Here is a 17,407-nt window from a genome sequence, read left to right on the forward strand (position 1 = left end):
TAATTTTTGTAAATAAAAAATGGTTAAAAATTATGATACATTCGAGAAAAGCGGCCCATCAGGGTGAGTTTTGATAAAAATTGAATCAGCTGTTAATTTAATGAAGTGAATTGAGTGAAGTGAGCGATTAATTACGAAACTCATGCTAATTTTCAGTAAATATGCCGTGAAACGTTTAGTTGGTTATAAACTATAAATATATAATATATTTAAAAAAAACTATCACGTTGCCTTCACGATCAACATGCGTGATTATCGTCTGCTTCTGCATTAACATTTTAATATTCTAATGTATTATCTAAGTCTTGCTTTTGATGCGCTGATAAACAAATTGTTTAGTATAATTTAGATTTATTTTTATGGATTATGCGATTATGTCAATAATCATAAATTTATGCTTTAGGATTACATTTATAAGTTTAATTTTTCAATTAAGTAAGCTTTACAATTTTTTAGATTAATTTTTAGAAAAATTTTGATAATTTAGAAATTTTTTTAACGTCTTAAAGCAATAAAATTTAACTTTTAAATAAAAAGTATAATTTTTAGTAGAAAAATTATATTAATATCTTTTTTTATGTAAAAAAAAAAAAAAAAAAAAACAAGAAATTTTGAATTTTGATCATTTTTAATGCGCCAAAATTTAATTTTTGATCATTATTTAATTTTAAATACAAGAAAAAAAGCTTTGAAGTCTACTTATCCTTTAAATTAAACAAATTCTAACTTTTGTTGGTGTTAGAGCGTCAAAATTTAGTTTTTATCAAACTTTACCTCTTAATATAAAAAATAAGACTCAAAACTATTTTTTCTAAATTTTTTTTCAATTTTTTAAGTACTATAAATTTTTTTTAATTAAAAATTAAAAATTCAATTTTTAAATAAAAAAATTCATCAAATTATTTTTTAAAAAATATTTTTACCGCCAAAATGAATTTTTTCTTTAAAAACATTGCAAAATTGTATAAATTTTCGACTAAAAATTATATTCAGACCTTTTTAAAATTAAAAACATTAAAAATTTCCACAAAAAAAAATAAAAAAATCTAAAAACGGCGCCCTCTGAAGGTGAAAGTTTAAACCGGGCGGTTGCGACTAAAAACATAAAATAAAACAAGCTGGGAATCCCCTCCACTGGCTAAAGCGGTTGAAACGTCTTTATCATGCTTTTATATATTTTTTATTTCTTTGTAGTTCGCGCTAGAGGCAAAATACACTTGTTTCTGAATAAAAATAACTTGTCCGGCTCGAACGCTCTTCAGTGAACTAAAATACCATCAATAAACCGTTGATAATAATTAAAAATGAAAATGATAAGTTGCAAAAAATTTTACTGAAAATAAATAAATAAATAAATTACAAATGAATCGGAGGAGAAAAAAATAAAATTGTGTGACTATTTATACTTATTTGTTTGAATTAACGGCACAATGGATACGTAAGTTTACAAACTGTTGATAAATTGTATTTAAATCAATAATGTCGCTCGATTGAATCGATTATGAATATTTAATGTTATTTGCTATTTGCAATTTGTTATTCTACGTCCTTCGCTTAAATTTATTCACCAGATGTATGAAAAATTCCGCGAATTCTTTATCAAATGATAAACACACATCAGCACACATCTATTAATGTTTCCATCATTTTATTTATATATTTTCTATATTTCTTGAGCAATATATATTATTGCGCTCCATGCGACTTTTTTTTTTAGAGCCAGAGTGTCATTAAAATCCGTGAATTTAATTTTTGTTTTCAACTTTTGAATTATGTCACTCGTGTAATTATTGCACTGTGCGCACGTGTTGGGTAAATGCTGCCGGATTGACCTTGCAGAAGAGGGAGCATTAAACTAATATCAAGCGAAAAATAAGTTAAGAATTTTTTGTGTAGTTTCTGATGAAACTTTTTACCTTTTTTTATTTTTTTTTGGACTAAGAATTTTATTTTGTTCATTTTTATTAATGTGCTTCTTGGAAAATTTTGTTTATTCTATTTTTATAAAAAAAAAAAAAAAAAAATGGCTTAGAATTTTAATAAAATTTGTAATAACTTAAAAAATTTAATTTTAAGCCTTGAAAATTAAATTTTAATAAATTTAATTATTTGCGCTCTAAATTATTCAAAATTCAATTTTTTTTCTGCCATAAAATTGATAAATTTTATTTTTAGGACTTAAAATTTATAAATTTATTAAAATTCAATTTCTTGCGATATGAAATTGATCAAAATTAAATTTTTTGCGGCATAAGCTTTATCAATTTAATTTTTAAGGCTTGAAATTTATTAATTTATCAAATTCAATTTTTTGTGGCGTAAAATATATAAATTTATCAAAATTTAATTTTTTTTGCTTCAAAATTTATCAAAATTTAATATTTAAGACTTGAAATAAATTAATTTACCAATATTTAATCTTTTTGGCGATAAAATTGATCAAAATTCAATTTTTTACTCCATAAAATTTATGAATTTACCGAAATTCAATTTTTTCAGCCACAAAATTGATCAAAATTCAATTTATTTCTGCACAAAATTAATAAATTAATTGAAATTAATGTCGCAAAAAATATAATTTTTATAAATGAACAAAAACTAATTTTTCGCTGCCCAAAATTTAAAATCTAAAAAATTTATTTATCTAAAAATAAATAAATAAATGAATAAAATAAAAATAAATAAATAATTTAATAAAAAAGTAAAAAATTTCCGTAATAAAAATATCATAGACAAGCTTGCTCGGCTCATGAATCATCCCAGGGATGTAATAAAAAGAAATTAGTAAAATAAAATAGACGATATACGTATCCCAACCTTCCTACTTTATTTCAACTCTAGTCTTTTATTAAAGTACATAATAAGCGTTTTCTTGATTATCTCGAACCTTACAAACTTCTTTGTTTGAAGTTACAACAATATCCGTGTAGATTAACCACAGAGATGCCAACTAAACATTCTTGTCTTCTCAATTAAACAATAAATTAATATATTAACAGTATTACAGTTTATTCAACTCAAATTACACATTAAAAAAATATTTTATCTAATCAGCAAAAAAGTAAATATGGATATTCACAAGTTGCAATTATAATATAAATTTTTATCCGGCATAAATAGATGAGGTCGCCTATTATTAGCTAACTTTGGGCAACATTTCAAACGTTTGATCGCTTATCCTTGAAATTTAATCCTCTTATATATTTTATATTGTTTATTGTTCGTGCAATAAAATAAAGTCAATGATTACTTATTTAAAAAATTTTTTTTAATCTTCTTTGTGATATAAAAATTTTTTTTTCTTTCGTCAGTTATTTCATTTAATTACGGTTGTCAATGATATCAAATGATAAATATTAAGGTGTATTTTGATAAAATTTACAGCGTGTGATGTAATTGATAGTGACTCGAGCGTACAACAATAAACTCCACAAACAAGATTATTATTTGTTGGTATACGCTACTCTTAAAAACGTCTAATCGACGTTTTATTGGGTTTAATCGCAGATCAAATTATCATATTTCCTTGACCGGTCAATTAATCTATTTATTTTTATTTTTAATTGATATATAATTTTACTTTTTAAAATTTTTAAAAATAAAAAAGTTTGGAAAATTTTTAATTGTACGCCTCATATGTTAATAAATTTTTTGAGTAATTTTTTATAGAGAAAATGAAAGTATCTTTTGAATACGTGGGACAAAAAATTTTAATATTGTTTAAATTTAAAAAGTTAAAATTCAAATTTTGGCGCCATAAAATTTATAAATTTAATTTTTTTTTTTAAATATTGGCGCCTTTTATTTTTGTCATATGCGCGCGCAGCTTAAAAAAATTTAGCTTAATTAAGTGGCGCCATAATTTTGACGTGAGAGAAATAAGAAGTTTTTTTAAAATGTGTATCATAATAAATTTAAAAAAAAAATTAAATTAGGCTAATTATATAAAATACGGCGTAAGTTTATTAAATTCTAGACCCAATAAAAAAAAAAAATCATGAATTTTGTTTGGGAATTATCGTGATTATAAAATTGCTTTACGCGCTATGAGGCGTGCAATTTTTATAAAAATTCAAACTAACAAATTAATAGCAATGTTTTTTACATTGTACAGCAAAGCAGACTCTAAAGAAAAGGAAGCCTTGATGGTGGACGCAAAGCCGCCGAAGATCCAAGGCTCCTTTGTAATGGACAAGACACTGCCCCAAAATGGCCTCCTGGAACAGGAGCCAGCCAATCCGCATTTATCCCACGGTAGCGCTACCAGGCAAATCCTTGCGGCGTTTGTCGCTCAGTTGGGTACCGTCAATACCGGCATGGCCTTTGGGTTCTCGGCGATTGCAATTCCGCAGTTAAGAGCGATCAACAGCACCATGCCAATTGACGACGTCCAGGAGTCTTGGATTGGTAAGGCAGACGATTATAATAATGGAATTCTCTAGATCCAACTAATGAACCTTTTATCTTCTAGCAAGTATGTCATCAATAGGAACGCCAATAGGCTGCTTCTTATCCGGCTACCTGATGGACCAACTAGGCCGGAAGCGTTCCTTGATCATCACCGAGATCCCAGCCTTGCTGGGCTGGTTACTAATAAGCTTCGCAACCAACATCGAAATGATCTATGCCGGGAGATTCTTCACCGGTCTCGGGTCCGGGATGGTTGGAGCGCCAGCCAGAGTCTACACCAGCGAAGTGACCCAGCCGCACTTAAGAGGGATGCTAACCGCAATATCCAGCGTTGGAGTCAGCACCGGGGTCTTGCTAGAATACGCGATGGGTGGAGTGACCACCTGGAAGATCTGCGCGATGGTCAGCAGTCTGATTCCAGCGTCAGCTCTGGTCTTGATGTTCATGTTCCCGGAGACGCCTTCGTACCTGATCTCCAGGAACAAGCCCGAAAAGGCGCGCCGTGCCTTGGAGCACTTTCGGGGCAGCTCTTACAACCTGACCAAGGAGATGGACACGCTTATCAACTTCTCCAACAAGAACAACCTCAAGAGATTGACCAATCCCAAGGAAATCTTGCATGCCATCATGCAGCCAAACGCTCTCAAGCCTTTCGCGCTGCTCTTCTTCTACTTTCTGATCTACCAGTGGTCCGGAACCAACGCGGTGACCTTCTACGCGGTGGACATCTTCCAGAAATCTGGCGCCACAATGAACAAGTACCTTGCTACGACCATTCTGGGCGTAGTAAGGTTGCTTTCGACCATCCTGGCTTGCGTTTTGTGCAGAAGATGCGGAAGAAGGCCACTGACCATGGTATCTTCCATAGGCTGCGGCCTGTCTATGCTAGGTCTTGGGACCTACATGTGGATCAACGACTTCTGGAAGGCCAACAACATACCTGCTACCTTCACCTGGGTCCCAGTAGTCTGCATCTTTGCGTACACAATCGCTTGCACAATTGGATTCTTGGTGATTCCTTGGGTTATGATTGGCGAAGTCTATCCTGTTCAAGTCAGAGGCATCATCGGGGGACTCACCACCATGTCTGCTCATTGCTTTGTCTTCATGGTGGTTAAAACATTTCCGTTCTTGAGGGCAGCCATTACTGAACACGGAACTTTCTTGCTATACGGGTTTATTTCATTGTTTGGGACCATTTACTTTTACATTTGCCTGCCGGAGACCAAAAACAAGTCCCTCCAAGAGATTGAGGACTATTTTTCAGGCAGAAGCTCTACTCTCAAAACCGGAAGACTCTGCAGCAGGAAAAAAAGTCTACAAATTCAGAAAGGGAATGTTCTTCCGAAGTAATTGGGCGTTTTTAGAGATTTACTTTTTTTTAGATTGGTTTATTTTAAAGGACTTTTAGGTCACATGCTCTGGATTGAGCAGAGGTTGGAGATTTTTGCTGTTTTTATCCTTAAAAAGACAAATTATTTTGGTACTAATGATAAATTTTTAGTTAATAATTATTGTGATAGATAATCAATAACCAAAAACGATATTAAGGCTCTGAAAGTATTCTAAGCGTGCCAAAAGCTGCTGTATACTTTTGTAACAATGTGCCAATATGTATTAAATTCATTTTGTTTTTAAGGGTTATACGTAAGATCACAAAATGGCAGTCCGCTAAAAGACTATCAATTTTATGATAACTTTAAAGGGTTAAATTGTCAAAATTAATTTATTTTTGTTAATCTATAAAAAACTATCGACTGTTCAGCCATTTTACATCTTAAACGCCTTTTTCAAAATAGCGTCAAATGTTCCCTACCTAAATTTTTGGCGTATAACCTTACAAAATCTAACCAAGCCATTTGTAAATATTAAAACTAAGACTTAAAATTAATTTATTGTAAAGTATTTATAATAAAAAACCAGAATTATTCTTAACAACCATTTTATTTACTTTGTTTAATCTTGTTACAATAGATAATTTTAAAACTTATAAAAATTTAATCGAGAGTGAGTCTAGGGCGATTAAGTCTCCTAAGTTTCTTCTCCTCCTCTTCCTGCATGAACTTCTTGACCACAGATTCAGGCAGGACTTCACCCTTCCAGACGGTGGGAATCCTGACGTTGTCCAGGATGCTCAATCTGGAGCGGACGTAGCTCGCCGGGTCGAACTTTTCGGCCTTACGGATCTGAGCGACCATTTCCCTGTGGAACCTCTTCTCCTTCTTCAGGACCCTTCTTTGCTTGTATTTTCTCCAGAGGAACTTCATCTTCTTCTTCAGCTTGCGCTTCTTGTGCTTCTTCATCTTGTGGCGCCGGATTACAATCAATCTTGCAGCTTCCTTCTCAATGATTTGGTTCGTCGGAAGCTCTACTGGAGCTGATCCAGGCGAGCCTTCCTCCACCTGGTCTATGATCTTCCGCGGGTTTATCACTTCGTTCCTGTGATTTACCACCGGCAGGTCTATTATTTGCGGAATCAGACCCGGGTGCCGGATGTTCAGGTCCAGGGAGCTCAGTGATGGATTCAATGACAACAATTCGCATGACTTTGGGTCGATTAGCGGTATTATGGTTGGATTACTCCGTAATTGATGGAGAGAAGAGTAATTTGACTTAGGTATTAAACCTGAACATGAAATTTTTCCATGTTGAGGTTAGCTTTTTTAGTTTTTTAGTTAAGTTAGCTGACATTTTTTTATTTTTATTTAAATAATTATAATACTGAATTTAACAACATTTAATTATGGCAAAAAAAAATTGACTTTTAGAAATTTAAAAAAATTATGACAGCTAAATTTAATGTCAAAAAATTTATTATTATTATTATTATTATTATTATTATTAAAAATATAATTTTTATAAAATTTAATAAATAAGAAAAAATTAAAAATGTCAGCTAACTTTACCATTATATAATTTATTTTGTCAACTAAATTTAATATTTTTTTTTTAATAATAATAATAATAATAATAATTTATTTATTTACTCACCGATGGACACTCTCAGCCGATGAAAAGACCGGCACAGTGTTGACGCCATTTTTTTTAATTGTTTGTTTATTTTTTATAAATTTTACTCACTAACTTACTTTTTTTTTTTGCATTTTATGCTATTGAAAATTTTATATTATTTTAAACAGCTGTTTGAAAATTAATAATTTATATTATACACTTTTAATGTTTTTTAGTTTTAAATATTTAATTTAATAATAATAATAATTAGAATTTGTAATAATTTTTTACTATTTAGAACTTGTTAAAAGTCTTAAACATAACCTGAAGAATGTTTTGTGAAAATTTTTAGAAGTTATATTGCGCGCATGCGCGGCGCACCGCGCATGCACTTTAAAATTGCGTGGCGGAAATTTTTGAATTTTCAATTAAAAATTTTTTTTTCTTTTTAATAAATAAATCATAAAAAAAATTTTTTTTGACAATTGATCATTTTTTTTTAATTAAAAAAAAATTTTTAAATGTCTAAAAAAAATTAATGAGTGGTTAAAAAATAATAAAAAATGAATTATTATAGAATTGAACTTTATTACTTATGAAAATATAAAGCAGAATAATTAAATGAGTTAAGTCATTATAATTATTTAAGGTGTAAGCCGTTTAGGGTCACGTGGGAACATAGAAGTCTTCCGGATGTTATCCAAGCCGAGATAAAGCATTACCACGCGCTCTAGACCAATTCCTCCACCTGCGTGTGGAGAACAGCCGTACTCAAAGGATTCTACGTAAGATTTTATTTTTTCAATGTCTAAAAAATAATAATAATAATATTATTAATTAATTAATAAAAATAGTTATTTAATTTAATTTAATTTAATAAGAAAAATAAATTTTCTTACCAACTCCATGGTGTTTTGCGCGCTCGGTTAAAAATACCGGGTCGTGGATTCTCTGAGCGCCTGATAAAATTTCTTCACCTCTTATAAACATGTCATATGAATTGGAAGCTTTCTATAAATAAAAAAAAAAAAATGATCAATTTTAAAAAATTAAAAATTAAATTTAAAAAAAAAAAAAATAAAAAAATACTTACAGGATTTTTAGGATCAGGCATAGTATAAAAAGGACGAACAGCCAAAGGAAACTTGTCCAGTATAAAGAAATCAGTAGAATATTTCTTCTTGACTAATTTTCCCAACAACTTTTCATCAGCAGTAGAAAGATCTTCCTCTTCGCCGAGAACAACTCCAGCTTCGGCGAGCATTTCTCTGGCCTGAGAAAACTCGAGCTTCAGCGCTGGGTCTAGCCATTCAAAAGGCTCAGCCGGATACTGCTGGTTTACTATCGCTATTAAATCAGAGTGCTTGTCGCGGAGTCTTCTGAACATCTCCGTGAACATGTATCCAATGGTGTTTACCACTTCGTGGTAGTGCGATTTGAAAACCATTTCTAAATCAAGGCCTATGAACTCTGTCAAGTGACGATGGGTGTTTGAATTTTCGGCTCTGAAAACTAAAATTATTAATAGATTATTATTATTATTATTAAAAAATTAAAACAATATATGTAGATAATAATTTACCTGAACCGACAGTAAATACTTTATCAAAATCAGAAGCAATAGCCATCTGCTTATACAACTGAGGTGACTGAGCAAGATAAGCTTTTTTTCCAAAATAAGGCATCTCAAAGACATTAGCACCGCCTTCACTGGCAGCAGAAATCATCTTCGGAGTATGAATCTCCTCAAAGCCAATCTCCAGAAGAATTTGCCTGAACAAATTAGTAATCCTGGACTCCAAGCGATAAATCGCTTGGTTCGCGGGAGTACGAAGGTCCAAGAAGCGATAGTCCAGCCGCATGTCCTGGTTGACAGTGATCGCGGGTCCGCTCTCGGCATTCTCCGGCCTCGCGGCGTCTTCCACTAAAATAGGCAGCTGAGACTTGGCTGCGCTCACTACGAATATCTTCTGGATTGAGCACTCGACGTCTTGTTGCGAGCAAGACGTCACCTTGGTCGGGACTGTTTTTATGGTAGCTTCTACGTCAATTATAGACTCCTTTGTGATCCTATTTAAATATAATTACAATCAATAATTATTAAAAAAAATATTTTTTTAATTTTAAAGGAAAAAAAAAAAAACTTACCCGGAAATAAATTTAATCATCTGCTTGCTGATCTTGTCATTGACTGAAGCCAAACCTTGGACCGTCGAGCCTTCTTGTCTTATCACGATGAATACTTGCTTACCTTTTGCGCGACTGGTATACAAGCGACCACGAATCCAAACAGTTTCATTGGTAAGCTTTAAATTTAATTCTTTTACGTGGACATACTTTCTATCTGAATGATATTCTGTACTCCGGATCATCTCCATATTTCCGTAAAGTCCTACGGAAATATCTTCAGTCGCTTCTTGTTCAGTCTAAAAATTTATTAATTAATTTATAATAATTATTTTTATTAATTTTTACTTTTTTTACACTTCAATTTTTTACCTTATATATTTATTTTAATATTATTTTATTAATATAAAATTACCTTCAATTTTTTTTTGTATAAAAACAATTTTTTTTTAAATTATTTTTAAAGAAAATCATTTATAATTTTTTAAAATTTCTATTTCTTTCAAAAAATTATTAAATATCTGTTAGAATAATTTTTATTGTTAATATTTAAAAAAGAATATATATATTTACCATCTGAGGTTGACGTTCAGCTTTTTTAGCAGCTTTTTCAGCTTCTTTTTGTTGTTTTTTCAAAGCCTTTTTTGACGGCTCGGATCTAAAATAAAAATAATTTTTACAAAAAAATTAAACTAAGAAATGAAAAAAATTAAATTTGAAAATAATAAAATTTACTTTGAACGAACAAATAAACAATCATTTATAAATTGATCTTCCATTGTTCAGTAAATAATTAAACGCAATAATTGAAAACCTCTGAATTTATCATACATCATATTTATTTATAAATTAAAGATAAAACTTACCCTTCTGTTTTTCCTTCTACCATCTGAAATTATAAATAAAAATTGCATCAGTTTTTTTCTCAATTGTCAATTCTAATTATTAACATTAATTTTTACTGTCATGAACAATAATTTTATATTGCAAGAATTTTTTTTTTTATTAAAAATTTATTCAGAAGTTTTATTTAAAATTTATCAGAAGTTTTATTTAAATTTTGAGGTTAGGTAATAAAAAATTAAAAAAAAAAAGCATTTTTCATTAAACTTTTATGAAATTTATTTAAATTTTAATTAATTATTACTTACCTTGGAGTATTTAATTGATTAAAAATACTTTTTAAGTATTAAATTGTCAAATTTGGTGAAAAAATAGCTATCACGTGTCACTGTCGTGTCACGTCCAATAAACTCGGGAAAATTATAAGTGATGTAATTGAATTAGGACAGAAAAAAAAAAAAAAAAAATAATAATTAAGTAATATTAAAATTTTAATTATTTAAGTAAAATTAATTTTTTTTTTATTAGAAAAAATTTTTAAAAAAATTGAAAATTTTCATATTAAAAAATTTAATTAAAAATGTATTTTTAAAACCAAAATTAATTTCTTAAAAATTAAATAAAAAATAATAAATTAAATTAAATGAAAAATAATAAAATAACTTGAAAGATAATTTTTATTACACTTAAAAAAAAAAAAAAAAACAAGGAAAGGACAAGACACTTTTTATAAAATAATTCTAGCAGCATCAGCAGCATTTGTCAAATAAAAATTACTATTGTTGGTTCCAGATTCAGGTATATCAATACTAACATGCACCTTCGTACTCGGTTTTTTAAGTGATTCGAGAGTATCGTTAGCAGCTTTGTTCCATTTATTCCCGGTGCGACCTAAAAAACATCCAAGCTAAGCTTAAAACTTCTCAAAAGGTGTCTTGTCCTTGTTTTAGGATCACAAATCAATTAAAAAATTTTAATCAAGTGTTTTATATCTAAACAGGTCTTATTGACGGTCTACAGTGATTAACAATCAGGAATAGAAATAAAAATGCCGCTCAGATACTTCCGTTGCTGTTTGGAAAATAATTGTTTGTTGAAAGCACCGGAAATTTTTGAGCTTAATACATTTATTTAACATTTGTTTTTTTTTTTTTTTATTTTAATCAGCTTGCGGTTTTTTACTTCTTACTTTTTAACTTCTCAGCGGCTTCGTCGAACGACGCGTCGTGAATGTTCATCATTAGGTTGTTACCGTTCAGGTAAACGCGGTTCTGAGAACTTGCGATCTGAAATTATTTTTAATTAATTATAATATTTATTTTAATTAAAAAAATAATAAATATAATTACTGTGCGAGAAATGCTTTGAGCTGCACGGAGTTTCCTCAGTTTTAAGTAACCAGGATTTTGGCCTACTGCTAAACCTAAGTGCTGTGGAGTTAAGGATTATTTTTCTTTTCATTTTTAATTATTAAAAAAAAATTTTTTTTTTTTTTTGTAAAAAAAAATTTATACTAAAATTTAGACACTTGATAATTAAAAAAAGCTAAATTTAAAAAAATTTCAATATTTCACAAGATACAAGATCATTTTTTAATTATGAAATTTTTTAAAAACAATTTTTTAGTCTGAATTTTCTTAAAAAAAATTATTTTTTAAATTAATTAAAAAATTCTTGAATAAAAAATAATTAAAAAAGGATATCATTTTTGCAGCTTCAGCTTCTCCCTCAGCCTGAACAATCTTCTGCTGTTTCTCCTGAACAGCTCTTTCAACAACAAAAGCAGCTCTCTGAGCTTCTTGCTGAGCAACCTGCTTGGCTTCAACAGCAGCGGTGTACTCCTTACCAAAACTGAGCTCAGTGATAGAAACATCATCCAGGACAATGTTCCAGTCCTTGGCGCGCTCGGTCAGCTCTCTGCGGACCAGCATTGAGACCTGCTGTCTCATTGTTATCAACTGGGAGGCGTTGAATTTAGCGACTACTGATTTCAAGACTTCGTTGCAAATGCTCGGCAAGACCTTAATATTATTTTATTAATTAATAAAAAAAAATACAAATTTTTTTAAAATTAAAGCTTTGAAGTAAATTAAAAATTAATTTTTACTAAAATGAAGCTAATAATTATTTAAATAAACTTTAGCCTTGTTAAAGATTGTTAAGATGATGACATACTTTTTCATCATAGTCCAATCCTAATTGCCGGTACATAATAGGCAGCGCCATGGCGTCAGGTCGTGAAAGAACTCTAAGAGAAATGTTGACCATCTGCAAATCTTTGGATCCTGTTGGGGAAGAAATTTTTCTGGGACGACTTCTGATGTCATAGATGATTGGGTACTGGAACCAGGGGATTCTAAAGTGAAGACCTTCGGTGAAAATGTCTTTTTGGATTCCACCAAGACGGGAGAAAATTATTGCTCTGTGACCTCCTTCAACTGGTAAATTTAAAAATTTTTAATAAATTAATTAAATAATAAATAAATAAATTAATTTTTAAATTAAAATACTAAAAAGTAATTATTTAATTTTTAATAAAATAATTTGCAATAAATTAATAAATTAATTTATTAATTTTTAATTAATAAGTTTCTAGTAGTTGTAAAAAATTTTTTCAGAAACTAACCTGTGAACATAGATTGTGAAATTCCATAGGCCGCTGCTCCAGCTACAGCCAGAACCTTGAGACCGACTCCAACTCCTTTAGGACTTCCACCAAATTTCCCAGCTAGGTCATTCAAAGTGCTTTGTGCCATTTTAGAGTTTTTTAATCAACGATCTAAAAATCTATCTGCAAAAGTGCTGAATTATTACAAAATTGGTGAAACTATTGCGTACCGGCACACGTTTTGGAGAATTACTTGAAATTGGCTTTTTATTTCAAGACTTGATTGCGCTGAAGTTAGCTAGTGAACTATGGACTTTATCGGTAAGTTAGAAATTTATTTTTTAATAAAAAATTATTGAAATTACTAATTAATTTATTTATTTTATTTATTTTAATAAAAAATAAATTAATTTAATAAATTATATTTTTAAAATAATAAAAATTATTTTAAATTTTGTGACATTTTAATTTTTAAATAAAATTAAAAAATTTACAAACTTATTAAATAAATTTATAGAATTTTTTATTAAAAATTGTAACTTAATTAAAATTTAAACAATTTTTAATAAAAAATAAATTTATTTTTAAAAAAAGTCAGCAGATAATTGTAAATCAATAAAAATTATTAGAAACGCGCCTTAAAATAATGACATCGTGTACATGTATATAGTTATATGACAAGTGATACGTCATGTGGTATTTTAATCGTTTAAAAACTAATAATTGTTCCACTCGAGGATCATTACCCAATAATTAATCAATTAATCAACGAACCATTATCAATCATTAATTACCTAATTATCAGTTCCAGACCTAGCTCAATATAAAGACCCGACTCAGTTTAAAGCGGCTAAGTATTGACACTTGAAAGCTAAGACTTTCAAGAGAAGACTCCAAGCTCTGCACTTATATTAACTTCCATCAAGCTTATTTATTTAATAAAACAAATTTTTTATTTTAAAATTTGTGTCAAATATTTTTCAACCAGAATGGTGAGTCAATTTTAATATACCTTTAGAAACCTTTGCAATTTTTTTTCTATAATAAATAAATTTTTATAAAATTGTTTTTAATTATTTAAAAAAAAAAAAAATGTTTTAATTAATTTTTAATTGTTTAATTTTTTTAGATGAGGTGACATTTAATTCTGCAATGCGGAAAAAGTCCATTAGTTTATTGCTGCTGTCGTTATTGGTATGGGGTATTATTACATACTTCCTTTTCCTTACACGAACAACTGACAATAAAGATAAGGTGACTTATTTATTGATAAAAATATATGTCTAAGTTTTTTTTATTTAAAATTATAAATTATTCTTAATCTTTATTTATTTTTTTACTTTTTATTATTATTATTATTATTTTATTAAAAATAATAATAATAATAATAATAATGAAATTTTATTAAATTTGTTAATAAAATAATTTATTAAAAAATCCTAAAAATTTATTTTTAAATAATTAATTTTTTTTTTGAAAATTATTATTAATATTATTGTTATTATTATAAACACTGTTAATTGTAGAATGTACTCTCGAATCAGATAAACAGCTTAAAAGCACAAGTTGAGAGAAGGATTGCTGACAATCAAATTCTGCTGAAACGTCTTATTGAATTGCAACAAAAAAGTAAGTTTATTATAATAATTATTATTATTTTACATTAATGTTTTTATTAAATTTATTTTTTGTTATTTTTAATTTTTAGAACTTGCAGAACAAATCAAAACACCCAGTCCGGTAAATGAAGAAATTTTAAATGTTACTTACCCAGTAGCTTCAACTGTTAAATTAAAAACAGAGGTAATTTTTTAAAATTACATTATTTAATTGAAGAAAAAAAAAAAAAAAGTCATTTATTTTTTTTATTTAAATAAATTACTGTAAAAATTATAATTAAATTTTCCAGGAAGAAATCGTAAGCGAAAGACTTCAAGCACTATCATCAAAAAAATTAGTAAACGACTCGCCAATAATAGCCGTGCTGGTAATCTCCTGCAACAGAATCACAGTACAGAGATGCCTGGACCAGTTGATAAAATTACGGACTAATGCCGATCAATTTCCAATAATTGTTTCACAAGACTGCGAGCATAAACAGACTGCTGATGTTATCAAGTCATACGGTGATCAAGTTGTGCATATACAAGTAAGATTTTTTTTTATTAAGTTTATTTATTTATAAATAATTAATCAATTGTTTAATTAATTTAGCAACCAGATCAATCAGATATTGACATTCCACCAAGAGAGAAAAAATTTAAAGGCTATTTTAAAATAGCTCGTCATTATGGCTGGGCTTTGAATAAAGTATTCTTTGAATTTGGATTTGATACTACAATTATCGTTGAAGGTAATTAATTATTTAATGAAGATCACAATATTTAAAATTTATTATTAATAAATTTTTAAAAATAATTTCAGATGATCTGGATGTCGCTCCAGACTTTTACGAATATTTCCTAGGCACATATCCGCTCCTAGTAGCCGATAAATCACTATGGTGCGTGTCAGCCTGGAACGATAATGGCAAATCCGGGCTAGTTGATGAAAATGCGCCTCACTTGCTTTATCGCACTGATTTTTTTCCTGGTCTAGGTTGGATGCTTACCAAAGACCTCTGGCAAGAATTATCTGTCAAGTGGCCCAAAGCGTTAGTAATTTTTTTTTTTTATTTTTAAAAATTATTAATCAATTTTTTATTTTAAAAATGTATTAATCAATTTTTTTAATATTCAAAGTTTTAATTAATTTTTTAGTAATAAAATTTTTAATAAATTTTTTTAGTATTCAAATTTTTGAAATTTTTTTTTTTTTTTTTTTTTTTTTTTTTTATTATAATTTTTATTAAAAATTTTTTAGATACTGGGACGACTGGATTCGTCAACCAGAACAGAGAAAAAATAGAGCATGCATCCGGCCAGAACTTTCTAGGACCAGAACTTTTGGAAAAGTTGGCGTTAGCAAGTAAGAATTTTATTTAATTATTTCCTCTTTATTTATAAATTTTTTTTTTTTTTTTTATAATAACAATAATAATAATTTTTTTAGTGGATTATTTTATGAAAAACATCTTAAATATATTAAACTCAACGATCAATCTGTGCCTTTCACTAAAATGAATTTAAGTTATTTATTAAAAGTAAGTAAAATTGATTTTTTATTATTTTTTAATTGTAAAATATTTAACTAGATATTTTTTTTTTTTTTTTTTTCAGGATAATTATGACATTAATTTTGTTAATGATGTCTACCATTCAACGGTAGTAAGTTACTCGGAATTAAAAAGCGGTAATATTATAACGTCTGGGTCAGTGAGAATTCCTTATCATTCACGACAAGCGTTTAAAAATACTGCCAAGATGCTGGGATTAATGGATGATTTTAGAGTAAGTTTTTTTTATTAAAAAATTTAAATATTGACGTTTTTTTTTTAATATAAGCTCATCGTGAGGTTACACTCATCAAGAGCTTTCATTTGAGTACCCACATGTATATTTTATATATTTTTCATATATACATATATATAATATATATAAATATATAAAATATATGAAAAATTGATGTGGGTACTCAAATGAAAGCTCTTGATCAGAGTAACATCGGGATGAGCTTAAATCTTTAAAAATGTCAATAGTTCACAAGATACAAGGTCATTAATTAAATTAAAAAAAAAAAAAAATTTTTTTTCTTTAGAGTGGCGTTCCAAGAACCGGCTACAGAGGTGTAATAACCTTCTTTTACAACAAAAGACGTGTGCACCTTGCACCGAACATGAACTGGAAAGGTTACGACATAAGTTGGAGCTAACACAGAGTGCGCCACCGTAAACAGTTCCGTAACCTGGAACCAGTGATAGCTTACCAATTTTATTTAAAATAAAAATTGTAGACTATTAAATTAAATTAAGAAGAAGAGAGAGAGAACGAGACAATTAAAAAAATATTAATATTAATATTATATTAATAAAAATAAAATCAATAAATTCGTACCTGGCAAAGGGATCCAACACTCCAATGTTCCGTTGGAAAAGCCAAAGGGAAAACTTTGCCGATCGACTACCTCCCGTAAATTTTAAAATTAGCTAATTTGTAATTGTAATTGAATCGAGTTTTAAAATAACCTCTTAATTCTATTATATATATACAAATATAAATATTATACATTAATATAGTTTATTAAAAATAGCTAGAGCTCGGAAGAAATTTCTTGCGAGTTTATTTATGCTTGTTAAAAAAAAATTTTAGATTTTTGAATTTTTTATCTGCTGCTTTTGTAAATATATTTTAGTGCAGTTATATAAAAAAAAAAAAAAAAAAAATAATTATTTAAATAAAACAATTTTTTTTTTTTTATAAATTATTTAGTACTTTAAAAATCTCATCGGTAGACAGAAAAAAATTTAATGAATAAATTTTATTAAAATAATATTTAAAAAAATTTTTTTCAACAAATTTAATTCAATTT

General features: G+C 28.4%; 5 protein-coding genes across 8 annotated transcripts; 2 read left to right on the forward strand and 3 right to left on the reverse strand.

The window, feature by feature from the left end:
* Nucleotides 1-4: 4 nt before the first annotated feature.
* Nucleotides 5-6,348, forward strand: LOC141532748 (facilitated trehalose transporter Tret1). Of its 2 annotated transcripts, none has more exons than XM_074251220.1 (3): nt 5-63; nt 4,115-4,407; nt 4,472-6,348. In XM_074251220.1, exons 1-3 carry the CDS (start codon nt 20-22, stop codon nt 5,761-5,763), a joined length of 1,629 nt encoding a protein of 542 aa, XP_074107321.1. In that variant the 5' UTR covers nt 5-19; the 3' UTR covers nt 5,764-6,348. The 2 variants fall into 2 exon arrangements, with proteins under 2 accessions (XP_074107321.1, XP_074107322.1); XM_074251221.1 differs by lacking the exon at nt 5-63 and adding an exon at nt 1,195-1,438.
* Nucleotides 6,336-7,672, reverse strand: LOC141532752 (uncharacterized). Its single transcript, XM_074251228.1, has 2 exons — nt 7,402-7,672; nt 6,336-7,036 (listed from the first exon to the last, which is right to left on the reverse strand). The coding sequence occupies exons 1-2, from the start codon at nt 7,448-7,450 to the stop codon at nt 6,408-6,410; spliced, it is 678 nt and encodes a 225-aa protein (XP_074107329.1). The 5' UTR covers nt 7,451-7,672; the 3' UTR covers nt 6,336-6,407.
* A 258-nt stretch (nt 7,673-7,930) lies between these two features.
* Nucleotides 7,931-10,753, reverse strand: Asprs (aspartyl-tRNA synthetase). The gene is made up of 8 exons (XM_074251179.1): nt 10,641-10,753; nt 10,356-10,378; nt 10,063-10,147; nt 9,511-9,788; nt 8,945-9,432; nt 8,456-8,874; nt 8,262-8,373; nt 7,931-8,170 (listed from the first exon to the last, which is right to left on the reverse strand). The coding sequence occupies exons 2-8, from the start codon at nt 10,376-10,378 to the stop codon at nt 8,007-8,009; spliced, it is 1,569 nt and encodes a 522-aa protein (XP_074107280.1). The 5' UTR covers nt 10,641-10,753; the 3' UTR covers nt 7,931-8,006.
* Nucleotides 10,754-11,316: 563 nt separating this feature from the next.
* On the reverse strand, nt 11,317-13,094 carry Phb2 (prohibitin 2). The gene is made up of 5 exons (XM_074251227.1): nt 12,959-13,094; nt 12,508-12,770; nt 12,036-12,353; nt 11,682-11,759; nt 11,317-11,618 (listed from the first exon to the last, which is right to left on the reverse strand). The coding sequence occupies exons 1-5, from the start codon at nt 13,086-13,088 to the stop codon at nt 11,511-11,513; spliced, it is 897 nt and encodes a 298-aa protein (XP_074107328.1). The 5' UTR covers nt 13,089-13,094; the 3' UTR covers nt 11,317-11,510.
* A 29-nt stretch (nt 13,095-13,123) lies between these two features.
* Nucleotides 13,124-17,307, forward strand: Mgat1 (alpha-1,3-mannosyl-glycoprotein 2-beta-N-acetylglucosaminyltransferase). 3 transcript variants are annotated; one of them, XM_074251223.1, is made up of 12 exons: nt 13,124-13,261; nt 13,746-13,932; nt 14,070-14,194; nt 14,467-14,569; nt 14,649-14,743; nt 14,850-15,089; nt 15,155-15,293; nt 15,365-15,593; nt 15,803-15,907; nt 15,992-16,082; nt 16,159-16,329; nt 16,637-17,306. In XM_074251223.1, exons 3-12 carry the CDS (start codon nt 14,093-14,095, stop codon nt 16,748-16,750), a joined length of 1,389 nt encoding a protein of 462 aa, XP_074107324.1. In that variant the 5' UTR covers nt 13,124-13,261; nt 13,746-13,932; nt 14,070-14,092; the 3' UTR covers nt 16,751-17,306. The 3 variants fall into 3 exon arrangements, with proteins under 3 accessions (XP_074107324.1, XP_074107325.1, XP_074107326.1); XM_074251224.1 differs by lacking the exon at nt 13,124-13,261 and having other exon boundaries at nt 13,625-13,932; nt 14,485-14,569; nt 16,637-17,307; XM_074251225.1 differs by lacking the exon at nt 13,124-13,261 and having other exon boundaries at nt 13,922-13,932; nt 16,637-17,307.
* The last annotated feature ends 100 nt before the right edge of the window (nt 17,308-17,407 follow it).

Source organism: Cotesia typhae, unplaced genomic scaffold (assembly GCF_013202065.1).
Source record: "Cotesia typhae breed Kobodo isofemale line unplaced genomic scaffold, CoteBio_Ctyphae contig_69, whole genome shotgun sequence".
NCBI lineage: Eukaryota > Metazoa > Arthropoda > Insecta > Hymenoptera > Braconidae > Cotesia > Cotesia typhae.

Coding starts and splice junctions, on each gene's coding strand:
- LOC141532752 (XM_074251228.1), bottom strand. CDS start 7,450: ATGGCGTCAACACTGTGCCGGTCTTTTCATCGGCTGAGAGTGTCCATC. Junction 7,037..7,401: donor TCGGCTGAGAGTGTCCATCG/GTGAGTAAATAA, acceptor TTTCATGTTCAG/GTTTAATACCTAAGTCAAAT.
- Phb2 (XM_074251227.1), bottom strand. CDS start 13,088: ATGGCACAAAGCACTTTGAATGACCTAGCTGGGAAATTTGGTGGAAGT. Junction 12,771..12,958: donor TTCACAATCTATGTTCACAG/GTTAGTTTCTGA, acceptor TAAATTTACCAG/TTGAAGGAGGTCACAGAGCA. Junction 11,760..12,035: donor AAGCTGAAGCTGCAAAAATG/ATATCCTTTTTT, acceptor ACTCCACAGCAC/TTAGGTTTAGCAGTAGGCCA.
- Asprs (XM_074251179.1), bottom strand. CDS start 10,378: ATGGTAGAAGGAAAAACAGAAGG. Junction 9,789..10,062: donor CTGAACGTCAACCTCAGATG/GTAAATATATAT, acceptor ATAAATTTTTAG/ACTGAACAAGAAGCGACTGA. Junction 8,374..8,455: donor TGCCTGATCCTAAAAATCCT/GTAAGTATTTTT, acceptor TTTTATTTATAG/AAAGCTTCCAATTCATATGA.
- LOC141532748 (XM_074251220.1), top strand. CDS start 20: ATGGTTAAAAATTATGATACATTCGAGAAAAGCGGCCCATCAGG. Junction 64..4,114: donor GAGAAAAGCGGCCCATCAGG/GTGAGTTTTGAT, acceptor TACATTGTACAG/CAAAGCAGACTCTAAAGAAA. Junction 4,408..4,471: donor CGTCCAGGAGTCTTGGATTG/GTAAGGCAGACG, acceptor TTTATCTTCTAG/CAAGTATGTCATCAATAGGA.
- Mgat1 (XM_074251223.1), top strand. CDS start 14,093: ATGCGGAAAAAGTCCATTAGTTTATTGCTGCTGTCGTTATTGGTATGG. Junction 15,294..15,364: donor TACTACAATTATCGTTGAAG/GTAATTAATTAT, acceptor AAATAATTTCAG/ATGATCTGGATGTCGCTCCA. Junction 15,594..15,802: donor TCTGTCAAGTGGCCCAAAGC/GTTAGTAATTTT, acceptor AAAATTTTTTAG/ATACTGGGACGACTGGATTC.